Here is a 20,048-nt window from a genome sequence, read left to right as displayed (position 1 = left end):
CGGCCTGTCATAGCCTGCAAGCCTGGTGGGGCGTCAGCACAGGGCCTCAGTCCAGGGCCTTCCCGCACTGCACCTGCGCTGCTCACCTGCCGGCCACTGTGGGGCCGGGGTCAGCAAAGGGCAATGCGGGGCACACGGGGGCCCTCATTTCAAGTTATTGTTCCTTCCAGCCCCAGAAGGTGCCAGTCCATCAGAAAGGGGCAGAACGGGTCATGGTAGCAGGACTTCTGAAGCTGGGTAGGACAGAAGCTTTAAGAGGTGAATCAGGTCACGGGCTCCTAAAGGGCACCCCTAGCTCCTCCTTCTTGGTGCTGATTTACGACCTGAGGCCTCTGTCACTCCTCCCACTGCCCCAACCCTGTGCTACAGAATGTACCCCTGGGCATGGGTCACCCTTACCCATGGGGCCCTCTTTCTCACTGTGCGTTGGGAATAGAGCTAGAGGTTTGTGCATTAACTATGTTTTCTTATTTTCTGCATTCTGTCTGCAGCTGTTGGATAAAGTGTTCTGCAGCTGTCTGTTGGTCCCTGTGGTCTAAAGTGCAGTTTAACTCCAATGTTTGTTGATTTTCCGTCTAGATGATCTGTCCAATGCTGAGAGTAGGGTGTTGAAATCCCTGTTACTGTATTGGGGTCTCTCTCTTCCTTTAGGTCTACTACTGTTTGCTTTATATATCTGGGTGCTCCGGTGCTGGGTGCATAGATATGTAGAATTGTTTAATCCTCTTGCTGAGTTGATCCTTTCATCGTTATATAGTGACCTTCTTGGTCTCGTTTCACTCTTTTTGACATAAAGTCTGCCTTTTTTTTTTTTTTTTTTGAGACGGAGTCTCACTCTGTCGCCCAGGCTGGAGTGCAGTGGCGCAATCTCAGCTTACTGCAAGCTCCGCCTCCCAGGTTCACACCATTCTCCTGCCTCAGCCTCCCGAGTAGCTGGGACTACAGGCGCCCGCCACCACACCCAGCTAATTTTTTGTATTTTCGGTAGAGATGGGGTTTCACCATATTAGCCAGGATGGTCTCGATTTCCTGACCTCGTGATCCACCCACCTCGGCCTCCCAAAGTGCTGGGATTACAGGAGTGAGCCACTGTGCCCGGCCGACATAAAGTCTGCCTTATCTGATGTAACTATAGTTATTCCTGCTTGTTCTTGGTTTCTGTTTGTGTGGAATCTCTTTTTCTATCCTTTTGTATTCAATCCGTCTTTACAGGTGAAGTGAGTTTCTTGTAAGCAGCATATATTGGGGTCACCTTAATCATTCAAACAGTCTGTATCTTTTAAGTGGGGAATTGAATCCATTTACATTTGAGGTTATTACTGACAGGTGTGATTTTCTGTGTTCTTCATGCTCTGACATCTGGGGCCTTGCCCATGGACGACCCCTCCCAGGCCTAGTCGATTTTGAGAGACAACAAACAATTCACCTGGGGGCGTGGTTTCACATGCAAATGAGCCAACCCAGAGCCCACACCTCCGACCATCCCCTTGAGGGGGCTCTCACAGGGTTTTACCTTCTGGGCTGCTACCCACTCGCCCTCAGCCCTCATCTCCCTGAGGTCAGGTACCAGACAGCCCCTATAGCCTAGAGCCTGTTGAAATTATTCAAACTTGCCAACCCTAAGCCTGTGGCCTCTGCCCGTTCCTTCCCTGGAAGCCACAATAAAGGCTCTTTACTGCACACATTTCCCCCGGCTCCCCCTGCCTCCTAAGTGACCCCGATCCTCTCCGGTGCATGCCTGTGTGGTGTGCTATGCCCCCTTCTTGGGGACTGTGAGTAACAAACTGCCTTTCTAATGGTGGTCACCTCCTGATCTGTTTGCCTTGCCCTACCTGGTAACCTGCATCTTCAAACAATTCACCCAAGTTTTAAAGCAAGCCTGGTGACCCTCTCCTGGAAGACTCTGGAGACAAGGAGACTGGTGGGTGAGGTCTGCACGCACCTGCTCCTGGAACTGAGCCAGGGTGGGTGGTGTCTTGGGGATGGTGTCATCTGTCCGGGTGTCCAAGTCCTCCACGGTGACTGCGCACCCATATATCAGGAAATTCTTCATAAACTCCTGGAGGTTGTCCGTCCAGAGGTAGGAGTACCTCTCAAAGGAATCCTGGTACTCCTCGGCCTCCTTCATGGCATTGATGACCAGGCTGGACACCTCCTCCCTCATCTCTATGAGGTCTGTGTTATCTTCCAGGTCCATCTGAAAGGGGCAGGGGAGCAGCAAAAAGGGGAGGTATGTTGCCTGGTTCATAATTTAGGTGTTGTCCTCTCGGCCTCGAGAAGTGGCTCTGTTGGCGAAAGAGCTTCCAATCTCTCATGATGACCTCTGTATCCAGCCTGGGCCAGTTCACCCCTCTGTAGGCAACCTGGTGGTCCCCCGCTCCTGGGAGGTCACCATATTGATGCCAAACTTAGTGCATAGCACACTACAGCCCAGAACTCCTGGGCTCAAGCGATCCTCCTGCCTCAGCCTCCCAACTAGCTGGGACCACAGGCACATGCCACTGTGCCTGGCCCAAGCTCTCACCATGGGAAATAGGAACCTTTGCCGATTTGCAATATTCTGCCATGGGAAGGTATGCCAAGTGTGACGTTTGTCTGGGGAACCCTGAGATGACACACACATTGATTCATTCATTCAAAAGCTTGCCCTCGCTTGTGTATCACATGCTGGCATAGATACTGGGGACACAGGCAGGGAGAGTACAGCCCAGGAATGGGGTCCGACACTCATCAAAGAATCACAGAAAAAAGCATCTCCGCCCTCCCCCTTGCTTCAGGTGAAATGGGGAGCAGGTCAGGGAATGGCCCTGAGGAAATGACCATTGGTCTGAGAGCTGATGGATGGGTAGACAAGGAGCAAGAGAAGCGGCTTTCCTGGCAACAGCAAAGCCTGTGCAAAGGCCCTGTGGTGGGAGGAGGCAGCATGTTAGGGGAACTAAAAAGAGTCTACTGTCAGTGGCTAGAGCAGAGAGCACGAGAGGCCAGTGCTAGACAGGATCTTTTTAGTTGCCAGTGACAGAAAACCCAACCCAAACTGGTTAAGCAAAAAGAGAACTCTTTGGCTTATATACAGGACTGGAGAATCCCAAGGTGGTGGGTGTGTGTATTAATCACATTTTTATTGTCTGTATCTTATGAAATTTTGACATCTATCTTTTTTTGAGACAGTTTCGCTCTGTCACCCAGGCCGGAGTGCAGTGGCCCAATCTCAGCTCACTACAACCTCTGTCTCCCGGGTTCAAGTGATTCTCCAGCCTCAGCCTCCCAAATAGCTGGGACTACAGGCTTCCGCCACCACGCCTGGCTAATTTTTTGCATTTTTAGTAGAGGCAGGATTTCACCATGTTGGTCAGGCTGGTCTCAAACTCCTGACCTTAGGTGATCCACCTGCCTCAGCCTCCCAAAGTGTTAGGATTACAGGCGTGAGCTAATGCGCCCAGCCCAATTTTGACGTCTTAAAAAAATAAAATAAAAAACCCTTATGGGCCAGGAACAGCTTGCCCTTCTCAGGGCTAGGCAATTCTTTGAGATAGCAAAAGGCTCAGCTGGGGGCATGCCTTCCATATGCAAAGCAGCCGACCCTCAACCACTCCCCTTTACCTAACTCTCACACCAAGCCAGTATTTCCCCTGCCCTAAATCACCCAGGGTCAGGTACCAGACAACTGAAGACGGCCCCTATAGCCCAGAGCCCACATCACAGCTGCAGAGAGGCCCCATCGGGGCCCAGATGTGCACGGGGATCTTGTCTATGGGACCTCCTTGGTAAGGGGTGGGACAAGGAAACAGAGTAATTGAGGAGGTGAAGTCAGTGCGGCAGGGATGGAAGGGGAAGGTTGGCCCTAGGGCTGGGCCGGGCCACCCTGCATGTAAGTTGTGGATGAAAAGCCACAGGGGAGAGAAGCCTGAAGCTCCTTGTGGCTGCAGGAAAGATTTGGCGTGTTCTTCGGAATTCAGTCACGGGCTCGCCTGTGCCTGACATGTGGCTCTCGCCCCTCCTCACGGCCTCTTTTTCTGCTCAGGGTGGGGAGTGCAGTGTTCAGAGCACAGGCAGGTGCTTCTGGATTTCAGTGTGGTAACTTCCAGGCATCCACCGCTCCAGCTGAGATCATCCCCTGCACTCCTTTGGATCTCCCCAGGTGGGATCCAAGTTCCAGTTGGGCTGGGCTGGGCTGGGCTGGGGGCAGCCTGGCATACCAGAGGCAGGTGAGGCCAGCTGCCTGGGGTCTTTGCCCTTTGCTGGTGTCCCCTGTGGGCAGCTCGGCTCTCTAGATCCCTGTGGCAGCCTGGGGCCCACGTTCTGTCTCCTCCTTGTCCTGACCCCAACTCCTCTGGGTTGGCCACCCTGGTACCCATGGGAAGCATACCTTGGGTACTCTCTGCCACCAAGCTAGGGTACTTGGGTCTCTGGGAAGTGGCCCTGGGACACAGCGGTCTAGGTGACTGACCCTCTCATTGTCTTCCACAGCTTGGCACCAGGTAAGACTCTGCTAGACCAGCAGGCTTTTGAGGGACCCTTCTCCTGGGCAACAGGCCCTTCAGCTCTGGAAAGTTCTGCCTGAGTGTCCCAGGGTGTTTGCAAGACAGCCCGAGTGTGTGTGCTGGCAGAGCCCGGGGTGGAGAAGCTCTGTCTGCAGCAACTGTGGGTGCCCAAGAGCAGCCTGCTTTGGGGACAGTGGGAGGGGCACACCCTGGACACACTGATTCTGAGGACACGTGTTAACCTAGAGTCTGCGTAACTAGGGCAAATTCTATTCTCAACTCTGGAACAGCTTGCTGCCTGCACTTGGGCCTAAAATCACAGCCATCTTCTCAGCATGGAAACCTCCTCCCACCCTCCCAGAATCCGTTCACATGCCCACTCCTCTCAGGAGCTGTCCTTGACCTTCTCAGGTTGTTAGCTGTTCCCTCGTGTCCTCACGTCACCTCTGTACATGCATGCCTCCCCGCCACACATGCAGATATGCACACGGGCACATATGCATCCAAGCACATGTATACACACACGAGCACACGCACATCCCTCCCTCCCGGACAGGACAGCTCATCTCGCTGTAAATATTTGTTATGACAAATCATACGTGTCCATTATTTTACAATTCAAACAACGCAGAAATGCATGAGAGGAAAAGCCTGCAGCCACATCCCTCTCCCCTCCCTCCTTCCTCCCATCCTGGTAAGCACTCACCCAGATTTTTGCTTGTTTAAGCAAATGAAACCATGTTCTAAACATTGTTCTGTAACTTGATAAATGTCTAATAACCTGTCACAACACCTTTCCATCCTTGGTTCATTGTGACAATTCACAGAATCTGTGTTTGGGCCAGAATTGGTCAAGCCACTCCCCTCTTCCACAAACATTTAGGTCATTTAAGTCTTTTCAGATTTTTTTGTATTGCTATACAAATAGATTCTTTGACACACTATCTCCAACCTCCCTTAAGCGGGGAGCTAAATTTCCCATGACTTTTGTCCTTCCTACCCCACAGCCTGGCCAGGCTCTCTATGTGTCTTGTTTGATGCGTTTAGAAGAGACGATTCGGGAGGCACGTTTGTCAAATTGCCTGAGTACTGGGAGAATCACAGTGTTTACATTACAGGACTGAGGCCAGGCACAGTGGCTCACACCTGTAATCCCAGCACTTTGGGAGGCCAAGGCGGGTGGATCATGAGGTCAGGAGATTGAGACCATCCTGGCTACATGGTGAAACTCTGTCTCTACTAAAAATACGAAAAAAAAAGAAAAATTAGCCAGGCACGGTGGCATGCACCTGTAGTCCCAGCTACTCGGGAGGCCGAGGCAGGAGAATCGCTTGAACCCAGGAGGCAGAGGTTGCAGTCAGCTGAGATTGTGCTACTGCACTCCAGCCTGGGTGACAGAGCAAGACTCTGTCTCAAAAAATAAAAAAATAAAGAAGTTTAAGACCACCCTGGGCAACAACATGGCAAAACCCCATCTCTACAAAAAATATATCACCAAGCTGGGCTTGTAGTCCCAGCTACTTGGGAGACTGAGGAGGGAGGATCAATTGAGCCCGGGAGGCAGAGGCTGCAGTCAGCCGAGATTGAACCACTGCACTCCAGCCTGGGTGACAGAGTGAGACCCTGTCTCAAAAAAATTACAGGACTGAGTGAACAGTCAGGAAGTTGGGAAAGGTCACCCTCTTGGCATCGTGTCGGGGGGTTGGAGGAATGATGAGGGAATGAAACCCAGGCAGGCTGACTGAGAAGAAGCCGCTTTGGGAAGGAGGACAGATGTGGGAGTGGGGAGAGAAGTAGCCATGCCATCCTAGAGGTCACACGATGTCATTTAAAAGGTAAACAGGGCCGGGCGCGGTGGCTCATGCCTGTAATCCCAGCACTTTGGGAGGCTGAGGCGGGTGGATCATGAGTTCAGGAGATCAAGACCATCCTGGCTAACACGGTGAAACCCCATCTCTACTAAAAAAATACAAAAAATTAGCTGGGCGTGGTGGCGGGTGCCTGTAGTCCCAGCTACTCGGGAGGGTGAGGCAGGAGAATGGCTTGAACCCAGGAGGTGGAGGTTGCAGTGAGCCAAGATCGCACCACTGCACTCCAGCCTGGGTGACAGAGTGAGACTCTGTCTCAAAAAAATAAAAAGAAAAAAGAAAAAAAATGGTAAACAGCCAAGCCTTGCTGAGTTAGGGCGGCAACACCAACTGGGGAAAGCAACGGATGGCCCTGCGTACTGCCAGAAGAGGCCAGGACTGACCTTGTAGCTCATCCTGTCCTTGGCCAGCCGAGGGATGAGCCTGGCTACGTTGTAGATGTCGCTGACTAGGCCCTCGATCAGTGCCAGGAAGCCGCGATCTGAGCCCACCTCCAGGGACGGGTTGAAGGTCAGCCCATCCTCGTCCAGCTCCATGCGGACCTCAAACAGCGGAGCGATACTCTCCTGCAACAGGGGTGGGGTGGGCAGTGGTCAACACCTCTGTCCTCCATCGGACGATTCTCAGTGCCCTGATCATCCACTCCGCACCATCAATGTGCCACTGCCTTCCACTAGCCTGAGAAGCTTCTGAGAGCTCATGTCTCAGCGCACCCCACTCCTTGAGCAATCGCTACGGAGCCAAATGCACAGCCACAGGCCAAAAGCAGGCAGGGGCAGGTTGGGGCAAGGGGAGGGGCAGGATCAGGTAGAACTCAGACCTTGGTTCAAAGCCCGCACCTGCTACTTGCCAGCTGTGAGGCCTTGGGGAGTCACTTAACTCCCAGTTTCCCCAAATATATAAAATGAGGCTAAATATTTTATAGAATGGAGACGTTGTTGGCTGGGCACGGTGGCTCACGCCTGTAATCCCAGCACTTTGGGAGGCCGAGGTGGGTGGATCACCTGAGGTCAGGAGTTTGAGACCAGCCTGGCCCACATGGCGAAACCCCACCTCTACTAAAAATACAAAATAATTAGCTGGGCGTGGTGGTGGGTGTCTGTAACCCCAGCTACTTGGGAGGCTGAGGCAGGAGAATTGCTTGAACCCAGGAGGCAGAGGTTGCAATGAGCCGAGATCGGGCCACTCCACTCCAGCCTGGGCGACAAGAGCAAAACTCTGTCTCAAAAACAAAAAAAAGGAGACATTGTTTCCATTGTTCTGGGCTACTACAGGGGCTAAATGAATCACTAACATGCAAAGCAGGTACTGCAGGGGCTGGCCAAGCCTGCCTGTCCCTCTCCCTTGCAAGTCCTGGTTTACACAGCTCTGGAGGCCCCTGTGAGGCTGCAGGGCTGCAGGTGCTGGTCTGGTTTACAGTGATGGGATTGAGGTCAACCCTAGTGATCTTCCTGCCAAACTAACGATTCTCAAAATGTGGGCCAGGATCCACCAGGCTGTGAGATCACACTGTGGCCACTGATCTGCCCCCGAACGAGTCCCCATTGGACTTGTGGGTGGTGGGCTTTTGAGCCCCCCAATTTGTCTATGAGCAGGAGGGGGCTGTATCAGTATCTGAGTGAGGTGCTAATTGGGACGAACGGTCAGTTGTCATGGACTTGAGTGACCAGCCTTTTCTAAAGACTCAGGTTGGCTCCTGCACCCAGGCTACTGGCAAAGTAGGGGGACTCCCTGGAACTCTTTGAGGAGGACACTTTCTTACTGGGACTTCTTTATGGTGTTCATCAAGACGCTTTCATTGGGACAGTTGTAGTGACGACGACTTTCGTCAACTGAATTTTGGGTCTGTGACTGGTTACCAGCTGGCCTCTGAGACCCATATGCCAGGCTCAAACACCATCCACCCTCCCTGGTCAGTACGAGGGCACGCCACTGCCACGTTCCTTTGCTGTTGGTAGCCTGGGGGAGCCTTTGATCTTGGCCTTCTGGCGGTACTCAAAATCATTTGGAAACCATCACAACAAAAAAGTTGCAGGGCTGGGTGCGGTGGCTCACGCCTGTAATCCCAGCACTTTGGGAGGCTGAGATTGGTGGGTCACAAGGTCAGGAGTTCAAGACCAGCCTGGCTAAGATGGTGAACCCTCGTCTCTACTAAAAATATAAAAATTAGCCAGGCGTGGTGGTGGGCACCTATAATCCCAGCTACTTGAGAGGCTGAGGCAGAGAATTGCTTGAATCCAGGAGGTGGAGGTTGCAGTGAGCTGAGATCATGCTACTGCACTCCAGCCTGGGCAACAGAGCGGGACTCTGTCTCAAAAAAATAAATAAATAAATACAAAGATGATACAGGTAGGAAAGGGGCCATTGCCATGGAAAGCATGCCTCCATGGGATTAACCAGCACAACCTCTTTGCTGACTGGTTTACCTTCTACTCAGCTATATAGAATTGAGTAGGTGGGTGGCTGTTGTTGCTGACAGGAGACCCTCCCCCTAATCCACATGAGTGGGGGGCAGTGGTGTCCACTTTCCTTCACCTGGCAGTGAGGTAGGACCAGCCTCTTAGGTCTCTTGAGGTTTTCTGCAGCCAATTTACGTTATGGCAGATTTAAGGTGACCAGTGGTCCTGAGTGCCTGGGACTGAGGGGATGCTGGGATGCAGGACTTCCAAGTTTAAAACCAGGTCAAGGAGATCGCCTAAGGTATATTTTAATAAGTCTATTTATAAAATGATAGCCTGTTCATCAAGAAACTAGAAACTATAGAGTCTAACAGATAAGAATGCATATACATATATATATTACCTTATGTTTAAAACTTACATCTATAACCATGTTGTCCATTAGGAAATTCAGAGATTTGCGAATGAACTGGTCAAATTCATCTAAGACCATGTCGTCAATGTAGATGACATAATCCTTCCAGGGCAGGCTCAGTGTGTCTGCCCTGAACAGTTCTGCATTTTCCTGCAAACAGAAGCACAGAGTTGGGGGGAGTGGGGGGTGGGGGGGTGGGGTGAGTGGGTGGGTGGGGGGGTGGGGGAGTGGATGGGTGGGGGGTGGGGTGAGTGGATGGGTGGGGGGGTGGGGTGAGTGGATGGGTGGGGGGTGGGGTGAGTGGATGGGTGGGGGGGGGGGTGGGGTGAGTGGATGGGTGGGGGGGTGGGGTGAGTGGATGGGTGGGGGGGTGGGGTGAGTGGATGGGTGGGGGGGTGGGGTGAGTGGATGGGTGGGGGGGTGGGGTGAGTGGATGGGTGGGGGGTGGGGTGAGTGGGGGTGGGGGGTGGGGTGGGGAGTGGGTGGGGTGGGGGGGGGGGTGGGTGAGTGGATGGTGGGTGGGGTGGGGTGAGTGGTGGTGGGTGGGGTGGGGTGAGTGGATGGTGGGTGGGGTGGGGTGAGTGGGTGGGTGGGGTGAGGGGGTGAGTGGGTGGGTGGGGTGAGGGGGTGAGTGGGTGGGGTGGGGTGAGGGGGTAGGTGGGGTGAGGGGGTGGGTGGGGTGAGGGGGTGGGTGGGTGGGTGGGTGGGTGAGGGGTGGGTGGGTGGGGGGTGGGTGGGTGGGTGAGTGGGTGGGTGGGTGGGTGGGGTGAGGGGGTGGGTGGGTGGGGTGAGTGGGTGGGTGGGTGGATGGGTGGGTGGATGGGTGGTGGTGGGTGAGTGGTGGGTGGGTGGGGTGGGTGGTGAGTGGGGTGGGTGGATGGTATGGGGTGGGTGATGAGTGGATGGGTGGGTGGGGTGGGTGGTGAGTGGATGGGTGGGTGGGGTGGGTGGTGGTGGGGTGGGTGGATGAGTAATGGGGTGGGTGCATGAGTGGATGGGTGGGTGGGGTGGGTGGATGAGTGGATGGGTGGGTGGGGTGGGTGGATGAGTGGATGGGTGGGTGGGGTGGGTAGATGTGTGAGTGGATGGATGGATGGATGAATGTGCAGATGGATGGATGAAACTCTAGGATACTAAGTGCTATAGGGAAACTCAAAGATTAATTCCACTTGGTGTATCTCCTCAGTCAGGTGTATTCTAATAAAGGAGAGAAGACTTGGGCGCAAATAACCTCAGCATAAGATAAAAAGAAACAGCTTTAATGACTGTCATGAGAGTAACCATACGTAGTGACAGAGTTGTGCACAAGAGGCAACACCATCTCATCACAGTTGGGGAACAGGATAGGCTGGCTCGTTGCCTCTGCCCCTCTTAGGCTCCTGTCCCTGCTGCTTGGCCTCAGCCTCAGCCCAGTCTTGCCTCCTTGCTTGCCCTCTTGCTATGCTCCTACCCTCTGAATGTCTCCTAACCCTAAGTCAAATCTCTCTCCTGTGCTCTTGTTTCCAACCCTTCTGAGAGTTAACTCTTCCAAGTAACATTTTTGCAGTTTAGCATTTTAATTTAGAGGGAGCTTCTGGCACCGTGGCAGGGAGGGGAGGGATGGGAACTGGGAGTGAGGCAAAACAGATTCTGGTTCAGTCAAGTCACTTCCTGGAGAGATGATCTTTAGAGCAATGATGTGACAATAGGAACAGCCAATAATGGCCCATCCCCTGGGTGCAGCCTGCTGGTCTGTCTGGATGGGGTGACTCATCATTAAAGTCCACACCACTGATTTGCACCATCCACTGGAAACCACCCCGCCCAAAAACTGCCCTAAAATACTTTTTTTTTCTGAAATGGAGTCTCACTCTTGTCGCTCAGGCTGGAATGCAGTGGTGCAATCTTGGTTCACTGCAACCTCTGCCTCCCAGGTTCAAGCAATTCTCCTGCCTCAGCCTCCCAAGTAGCTGGGATTACAGGTTCCTGCCACTATACCTGGCTAATTTTTGTATTTTTAGCAGAGACGGGGTTTCACCATGTTGGCCAGGCTGGTCTCAAACTCCTGACCTCAAGTGATCCACCCACCTCGGCCTCCCAAAATGCTGGGATTACCAGCGTGAGCCACTACGCCCAGCCATATTTGAGCTCGAGGGAGAATATTCTCTTTTACAGGCCGATGCAAAGCTCCACCTTTCACATTCTCCTCAGAGACAAACTAAAATGCAAGCTGGGTGAAATGACTACCAAGTGAGGAGGACATGAAAACCCCTACAATACAATGTCAGGACTCCAGACGGAGCACCCAGGAATGCCAGTCTACTGTTCTGCATTCTCCCACTGAACGTGCCAACCATGGGGGCTCCCAGGAGGCTGGCAGGAACAGAGTCCCTGTTGGGACTACTGGCAAGAAGGACCAGCCGACATCCTAGGTAGCAAAGCAGGAGTGCGTTATCACATTCTACCCATTCGTGTGTGCGGGTAGTGATACTCCCTGTGCACATTCGAATGGTCCTCACTCTTCCCACATTACTGTTCCCTGCCCACACCCATGGATGGGAAATCCATGGGGGATGCCGATAAACACACGGTGCCTGCCCTCAGCAGCTCATCCTGGGAAGACAACATTTGTTGACCTAGTATGAAGACGTCACTTGGCCATACCCACATTGTGCAGGGCGAGGGCTCTGGTACCCTTAGCGGAGGGCAGGCCCATCACAGGAGGAACCAGGCTTGGAAGTGGACAGCAAGGGTGGCCCACTACTTAAAGATAAGGCTCACTTGGATTAAACATCATAGGCTTTTTTTTTTTGAGATCGAGTCTCACTGTTTCACCCAGGCTGGGGTGCAGTGGTGCAATCTTGGTTCACTGCCACCTCCGCCTCCGAGGGTCAAGCGATTCTCCTGCCTCAGGCCTCCCGAGTAGCTGGGATTACAGGCATGTGCCGCCGTGCCCGGTTAATTTTTGTATTTTTAGTAGAGGTGGGGTTTCACCATGTTGGTCAGGCTGTTCTCAATCTCCTGACATCAGGTGATCAGCCTGACTCAGCCTCCCAAAGGCTGGGATTACAGGTGAGAGCCACTGCATCCAGCCAGATCACAGACTTCTGTGACTACTAAAAATGTGTCACTAATCATTGTTATGAAATCTCCAGCTCTGCCTTTACTCTCTCCTCCCTGCTAAAAGCAAGCGGGTTCTCAAAAAACCTCCTGGGTGTTTCCTTACTGCAACCATGGCTTGGATCTTCATGCCAGCATCCCTGACTGCTGTGTAACGCTTGTTGAGGTTGGCAATTCTTCCATCCAAGTCTAACAGGGCCTCTTTCTTATTGTCCTTTCTTTCAAACAGCGGGTTGGCCGACCAGTCCTGGAAGGAAAGCACAGGAGTGAGAAAAGGTGTTTTGGAGAAACCGCTTTCGGTCTCACTCCTTTGCTGCATGCTTTTGGTGTGAGTTTCCTCCCCGCTGCCTGATCTGGGACTGGACTCTAGTTCTCCATGATCCATGCCCATCAGGGGCCACTAAGGACCTGTGCCTAATTGACTATTGACTACAGAGCCTTAAATAATTTAGCTCAAAACCAAAACCAGGGCCTAGGGGAACCAGAGAGAGACCACTGAGATGTTTCACTGAACTGGGCCAGAATGGGGTTGCTCTCAGGAAAGGAGCATCTAATTCTCTTTTTAGGGGGACGGAAGGACCTGAGGGTCGAGGAATGTGTGGTCAATGCTGCGTGGATCGTCCATAGCTGCAAATGGAGGGCCAGGTGGGAGTAAGTCCCTTTCATGGGGGCCACTGACCTGCCGACAGGGGTGGGAAAGGGTAGAGAGTAGGGTGAGGACGCCGGCTCCCCTGCAAGCGGGAGTTCTACCACAAGGGTGGTGGCCACTTGGTCGGGTGCGGTGGCTCATGCCTGTAATCCCAGCACTTTGGGGGGCCGAGGCGGGAGGATCACAAGGTCAGGAGATCAAGACCATCCTGGCCAACACAGTGAAACCCCGTCTCTACTAAAAATACAAAAAATTAGCTGGGCGTGGTGGGCGCCTGTAGTCCCAGCTACTGGGAGGCTGAGGCAGAAGAATGGCGTGAACCCAGGAGGCAGAGCTTGCAGTGAGCCGAGATCGCATTATTACACTCCAGCCTGGGCGACAGAGTGTGAGTCTGTCTCAAAAAAAAAAAAAAAAAAAAAAAAAAAAAAAAGGGTGGTGGCCACCTATGATTTGGACTTTACTGTTATCTGTCATTAAATTTTTTTTTCCTTACACATCTCCATTAAAGTGATACATATATGGTAACAAAACACCTAATAAGTTTTGTTGTTTTTTGTTTTTTTTTTTTTTTTGTCAAAAAAAGTCTTTGGCCCAAGTCTCCCTATCCTCCATCCTATCCCCCACTGGGAACATGAGGGAACCTCAGCTTTCCTCCTTCTCACGGCTGCCTCTGTCACTCTGATCATTTATGGACCCCACATCGATTCAGCTGTTTCTCAGCTGTCTCTGTGACTCTGGTGAGAACAATGAAGACTTCGATCACCCGCCTCCCTCCTCTGGCCAGTATCTGATATTTCTCTGGGTACTTTTAGTTTTTCTACTGATGCTTTTGTGTGAACATAAATGGTATGATTAAGCCTCTGTGTTTATCTGGTTAGAAGGATTTCCTTCTTTCTTATTAGCAGTTTTATTGCTTCATGGTCAGAAAAACGTGTTCTGTGTATGTCTTAGTCGGCTTGGATGACTATAAGCAAAATACCATATACTGGGGGGGCTTAAGCAACAGACATTTCTCACAGGTTTAGAGGCTAGAAGTCTGAGATCAAGGTTCCGGCATGTTTGGTTCCAACTTGAGGGGTCTCTTCCTGGCGTGCAGATGGTGACGGCTGCCTTCTTGCTGTGTCCTCACAAGGCGGAGGGGCAGAGTGAGCTCTCTTGTCTCTCGCTATAAGGGCACGAATCTCCTTCGTGATGGCTCTATTCTCATGTTCTAATCGCCTCCCCAGGGCCAAGACCCATCACAGTGGGGATCAGGCCTTCCACAAAGGAGTGCCTGGGAGTCACAAACGTGCAGTCCATGGCAGTATAATAATGCTGTGTTAGCCTTCCCATTACATTTGCGTTCTGCCCATTTCTCAGTTCTTCTAATAGGTTTTATTCATATAGATATATTAACAATACTCTCATTGGGAACACAACATTTTAGGACAATTGTAACTTTTATATAGATTTTACTTGACCATGTATGCTTAGCTAAATATATATTTTTGCCCTGAGTTGTTCTTCACTGATTAATATTTTGTTGTACCTATGTCTGTAAGATTACCATTTGAAATTCCTTTTTTTTTTCCTTTGAAACGGTCTTCCTCTGTCACTCAGGCTGGAGTGCAGTGGCACAATCTTGGCTCACTGCAGCCTCAACCTCCCAGGCTCAAGTGATCCTCCCACCTCAGCCTCCAGGATAGCTGGGACCACAGGTGTCGCCCAGCCTGAGCAACATAGGAAGGCCCTGGGCTCAAGCAATCCTCCCGCTTCGGCTTCCCAAAGTGCTTGGGCGACAGGCATGAGCCATTGAGCTCAGCTGTGAGAATTGCCATCTTTTAAAGGTCAAAAATGGTCATTATTGGAAGTTTCATATGGTTTCACCTACTTGTCAGTCATTTTGTCTTCAACCTTTCCATTTTATTTTAGATATCTCTTGGAAGTAACATATAATTACATTTTTAAACAATCTAAATATTTTGCTTTTATTTATATATACTATAATATTTGCCCTTTGTTATCACATTTTATTCTTTCTGCTTTCTTACCATTTCCCTTTATTGTGGTATTTTGCTTTAAGAACTATAGCTTATTTGCTTTTATATTTTTTAGTGATTTGCATAGGAGAAATCCTGTTTATAATTCCACTAGTACTTGCCATTAAGTTTATTAAATCTTTTAAATATTTCTCTAATTTTAGAAATAAAAATTGCAGCTGGGCATGGTGACTCATGCCTGTAATCTCAGCACTTTGGCAGGCCAAGGTGGATGGATCACCTGAGGCCAGGAATTTGAGACCTGCCTGACCAACATGGTGAAACCCCATCTCTCCTAAATATACAAAAATTAGCCAGGCATGATGGCACATGCCTGTAATCCCAGCTACTCAGGAGGCTGAGGCAGGAGAATCGCTTGAACTCGGGAGGTGGAGGTTGCAGCAATTGTGCCATTGTACTTCAGCCTGGGTGACAGAGTAAGACTCCATCTCAAGAAAGAAAAAGAAAAATTGCTTTTGATTCCCATTATCCATGTTTAGGAATTTAGGATATGGTTAACTTCCCCGCCCCACCTTTTTCCTCCTCCTAACTTCCAATTATTGATCTCATTTATCACCATGGATATGGTTTCTACCATTTATATTTTTCTACAAGTATTGCTTTTGACTTTGGAATGTAACCTTTTACAACCATATTTATCTCTTTATGTACTTATCTCTTTATATTTAATTGGTTCCAAGCTCATCGCTAGTCTTTTGAAATGTTAATTCTCTCCTTGGTACTCTAGCATGTGGTTGATCTCTTGGTGTCCTGGAATACATCCTGAAATAGGTTTCTCAGGAAGGGTACCCAAATGGTATTTTTCCAAGCCCCTGCATGTGTGAGGATGACTTTACTGTTGCATTCACAGATAATTGTCAGGAGCCTTTCTCAAGACTGGCCATTTTTATCATGTTCTGGAAATCTGTGTAAAGTCAAAAGGCTGCCTGATTTTTGTTTCTGTGTGGGCTACCTGCCTGGTAGAAACATGCAGAATATTGTTCTGTATCCTTGGGATTTAAAATTTTGGTCAGAATATATCTACATGTGTCATCTGGCCTGGAAATCAGTTACCCACTTTGACCTTCACACTCAGGCCTTCCTTTAATTTTTGTCTCCCCAGCTTGAGAAAATTTTCCTCTATTACATCTTTGTTAATTACTTTTTTTTTTTTTTTTGAGAAGGAGTCCCACTCTGTTGTCCAGGCTGGAGTGCAGTGGTGTGACCTCAGCTCACTGCAACCTCTGCCTCCCAGGTTCAAGCAATTCTCCTGCCTCAGCCTCTCTAGTAGCTGGGATCATAGGTGTGAGCCACCACACCTGGCTCCTTTTTGTATTTTTAGTAGAGACAGGGTTTCGCCATGTTGGCCAGGCTGGTCTCAAACTCCTGACCTCAAGTGATCTGCCTGCCTTGACCTCCCAAAGTGCTGCGATTACAGGTGTGAGCCACCGTGCCCAGCCTATTACTTCTTTAGTAACAACTATGATTTTTATGTTCTTCGTCTCCCTCATCTTACACATTATCTATTGTTATTTCCCTTTGCATATTAGCAATTTCCTAAAATTGTCCTCCGTTTAATAGATCCACTGTTACATAGCACTAGTTCTAGTCTAACTGGTGCTTCAGTATATTTTAATTCTGCTTTTGCAGTTTTGACTTTCTTAGCCATGTCCTTTCCCTTCTCTGCTTTCTTCTCATTCTGTTCTTAGTTCTCATTCTGTTGTTATTTCATAGATGTCATGGCCTTTTTTTTTTTTTTTTTTTTTGAGATGGAGTCTCACTCTGTCGCCCAGGCTGGAATGCAGTGGCACGATCTCGGCTCACTGCAAGCTCCGCCTCCTGGGTTCACAACATTCTCCTGCCTCAGCCTCCCAAGTAGCTGGGACTACAGGCGCCCGCCACCACGCCCAGCTAATTTTTTGTATTTTTAGTAGAGACGGGGTTTCACTATGTTAGCCAGGATGGTCTCGATCTCCTGACCTCACCACCCACCTTGGCCTCCCAAAGTGCTGGGATTACAGGCGTGAGCCACCGCGCCCGGCCATGGCCTTTTTAAGAAAAAATGTTTTAGGTTTACTAAATAAATAGCTTCAATTGGTCTGTGTTTTTCTGAGATATCTAAATGACTTGCTCCTCTCAAATGCTGCACAATCTTTGAACAGCCTCCCTTTGGTCCTAACCCCTTTGCTGTTCACCTGAGTGCTAAGGGCACAGCCTGAGAATGTACGAACTCCAAACAGGAATTATTGATTCCAGGCCTGATGGACTGAGTTTGAACCATTTTCTTTTCCAATTGCTTGGTTTTCTCACTAAGCTGGGGAGCTAGATGCTGCTGGCTGTCATGTCTGTTTTTGCTGTTTTGAGACAGCATGATGCATCTGAGGGCATGTGCGTGGGAGCCAGTGTTCTCTCCAGCTCTGCTTCCGCACCTAAGTGCAGAGCATGCTGGCCCGTCCACCAAGCCCCTTGGCTTTCAGCCTGGTCACTGTGCAGCTGCTGCAGCTTCAGAATGCACGTGATGAGGAAAGTGATGGGGATGGAGACACAAGAGTTCAGCTGATTCTGACTGTGACCAGTTTAGTGATTATTCTCCTTATAATGGGGGTTAGCAGAGCCCGTTACTGGGTGAGTGTTATGAACTGCACGTCTGTGTTCTCTCACCTCCCAAAATTCACATATTCAAGTCCTAGCTCCCGTGTGGTTGTAGTAGGAGGCAGGGCCCTTGGGAAGTGCTTGGATTTAGATGAGATCATGAGATCATGAGAGTAGGGCCCACCCCCCACCCCCCCCATGAGGTTAGTGTCCTTCAAGCAAAGAAAGAGACACCAGAGCGACCTCTCTCTACCACGTGAGGCACATCGAGAAGGCAGCCGTCTGCACACCAGGAAGAGAGCCCTCACCAGGAACTGAGTCTGCAGTATTTTCTCGAAGCCTCTTGAAATGACCAGGACAGTGGTCCCAAGTGTTTGCCTTCCCTGCTCGGAGGTCACCTTTGCTTTTCTGATGCAGAGGTGAACTTCTTCAAAACGCACCCCTGAACCCAACAACCTCAGAATTGGCCAACAGATCATTCCTTCCTTGGTGCCCAGAAACCCAACTACCAGGCTTCAGCACCTCAGCTCAGCACCAGGAGAAAGCAAATACTTTGTGGTTTAGTTAAAAACTTCTGGTGCAAACAAGCTAGCTCAGGTAAAGGGGGGTTTACGTAAGACTGCGGGTCTCAGAGATGGAGAGAAAGTGCTGCCCTGGTCCTCTGTGGTGGGCAGTGGGCAGCAGGCAAGCTGGGCCTCAGGGGCGGCAGCAATCTCTGCAGGATCTACCTCCAGAGTGGGCCTCCTCCCGTCTGCTGCTCACTCCCCAACGCCCAGAGCCTGCAGCCAACCCTCTGAGACCCTGCACCTGCTGCAGCCCCTGCTGAAGATTCAGAAGCCCATGGGTTTGAAGGGCCTGGTTTCTGGATTTAACAGTTCAGTAGAGGAGAGAGAGAGAACAGCCACAGAGGAGGCTGGGTGAGCATTGCAGGCAACAGAAAGGACAGAAATAAAGTGAAGAGATGGAGAAGCCACACGTGCAGAGAGAGACAAGAGACCTGGCCCCCAGACCTGAGACACTGGGGAGATGGCCTGTGTGTCAGAGCAGACGGGGAGGCATGGGGGGAAGGAGGGGGAGTGATGTCATGCCCACGAGCTGGCGAGACAAGGCTGTCGACAGGCTGTAAGAATGTTACGATGTCCAGCGAACATTAACATAAGGAGGCACACGTCTGGACATTTTGGTGACATTTTCTGACCCTAAAGATAACAAAGAACTCTGCACGCCCCAGACACAGAGGACAGGCTCATGAAGGAAGGAGCCAGAGCATTGCCAGCCTGCCCAGCACCAAAACTGAGGCAGGGCTGGTAGGGGCTGAACTGTGCCCCCCGAATCCATGTGTAGGGGCCCTGACACCCGTACCCTCAGAATGCAATGGCATTTGGAGATGACAGCTTTAAAGAGGTGCTTAAGTTAATATGAGGTCATTAGCATGGGCCCTCATCCAGCATGACCAGTGTCCTTATGAGACAAGGAGATGAGGACACAGACACACAGAGGGAGGACCCTGTGAAGCCACAGGGAGAAGACAGCATCTATAACTAACCAGAGAGTCCTGGGGGAGCCAAACCTGCCAACACCCTAACCTTGGCCTTCCAGCCTCCAGAACTGTGAGAAGAGAAACGTCTGTTGTTGGAGCCGCCCAGACTGTGGCACTTTGTGATGGCGGCCCTAGTGAACACACACAGGGCCATTTCTAGAGCATTGAAAGAAAAGGACCGTATCAAAAAATCCCTGACCTGGACAAGATCATTGTAGATGAGGTCAAAAGAAGGTATTTTTTGGACAAGGGAGGACTCAAAGTATGCTATCAATGAGCCCTTTCTGAGGAAATTGCTTGAGAAATTATTCCAGTCAATTGAAAATTCAATCAGAGCCAGGTGCGGTGGCTTACGTCTGTAATCCCAGCAGTTTGGGAAGCTGAGACAGGCGGATCATTTGAGATCAGGAGTCAAGACCAGCCTGACCAACATGGTGAAACCTCATCTCCACTAAAAATACAAAAAATAAAATAGCCAAGCGTGGTGGTGCATGCCTGTAATCTCAGCTACTTGGGAGGCTGAGGCATGAGAATCACTTGAACCTGGGAGGCGGAGGATGCAGTGAGCCAAGATGGTGCCATTGCACTCCAGCCTGGACGGCAGAGCAAGACTCTGTCTTAAAAATAAAGGAAAACTGAATCAGGAAAAAAATAGTGGCGAGCAATGATTTCTGTCCACAATTTACTGGGTAAATCTAAGTGGATGATGAGGAAATGAACGTGAACTATAAGAAGTTTCACACTGTGACAAGCCAAATGGTTCTTGGACTAGAAGAGAGATGTTCCAGTGAAGACATTAATGATGGCCTGGATCAGAAATTCTAAATGATTTCTACTCAAGGGTTTGTGGGGAGGTTGGGGAGGGAAGTGGTGGAATGCTGTTATCTGAAGTCCAATTGTAGTGGGTGGTAAAACAGAGCAGGGTGTGTGGGACATCATGATGATTTAATTTTGATATGTTGACAGAGAAATATAGCTTAAACATGA

The 20,048-nt window shown here is 50.4% G+C and overlaps 1 protein-coding gene across 1 annotated transcript in view; it reads right to left on the bottom strand.

Moving 5' to 3' along the window:
• DNAH17 (dynein axonemal heavy chain 17) overlaps positions 1-20,048 on the bottom strand; it is a 150,278-nt gene that overhangs the window by 104,942 nt on the left and 25,288 nt on the right. Inside the window, exons 17-20 of the mRNA XM_030827209.1 lie at positions 12,369-12,509; positions 9,170-9,313; positions 6,733-6,915; positions 1,943-2,197 (exon numbers count right to left, since the gene is read on the bottom strand). Coding sequence (XP_030683069.1) covers positions 1,943-2,197; positions 6,733-6,915; positions 9,170-9,313; positions 12,369-12,509 — 723 coding nt within the window. The remainder of the gene's footprint in view (positions 1-1,942; positions 2,198-6,732; positions 6,916-9,169; positions 9,314-12,368; positions 12,510-20,048) is intronic.

The sequence above is a fragment of the Nomascus leucogenys genome, chromosome 14 (assembly GCF_006542625.1).
Source record: "Nomascus leucogenys isolate Asia chromosome 14, Asia_NLE_v1, whole genome shotgun sequence".
In the NCBI taxonomy this organism is placed as follows: domain Eukaryota; kingdom Metazoa; phylum Chordata; class Mammalia; order Primates; family Hylobatidae; genus Nomascus; species Nomascus leucogenys.
The sequence above is the reverse complement of the archived record's forward strand: the minus strand, read 5'-3'. Positions and strand labels throughout refer to the sequence as shown.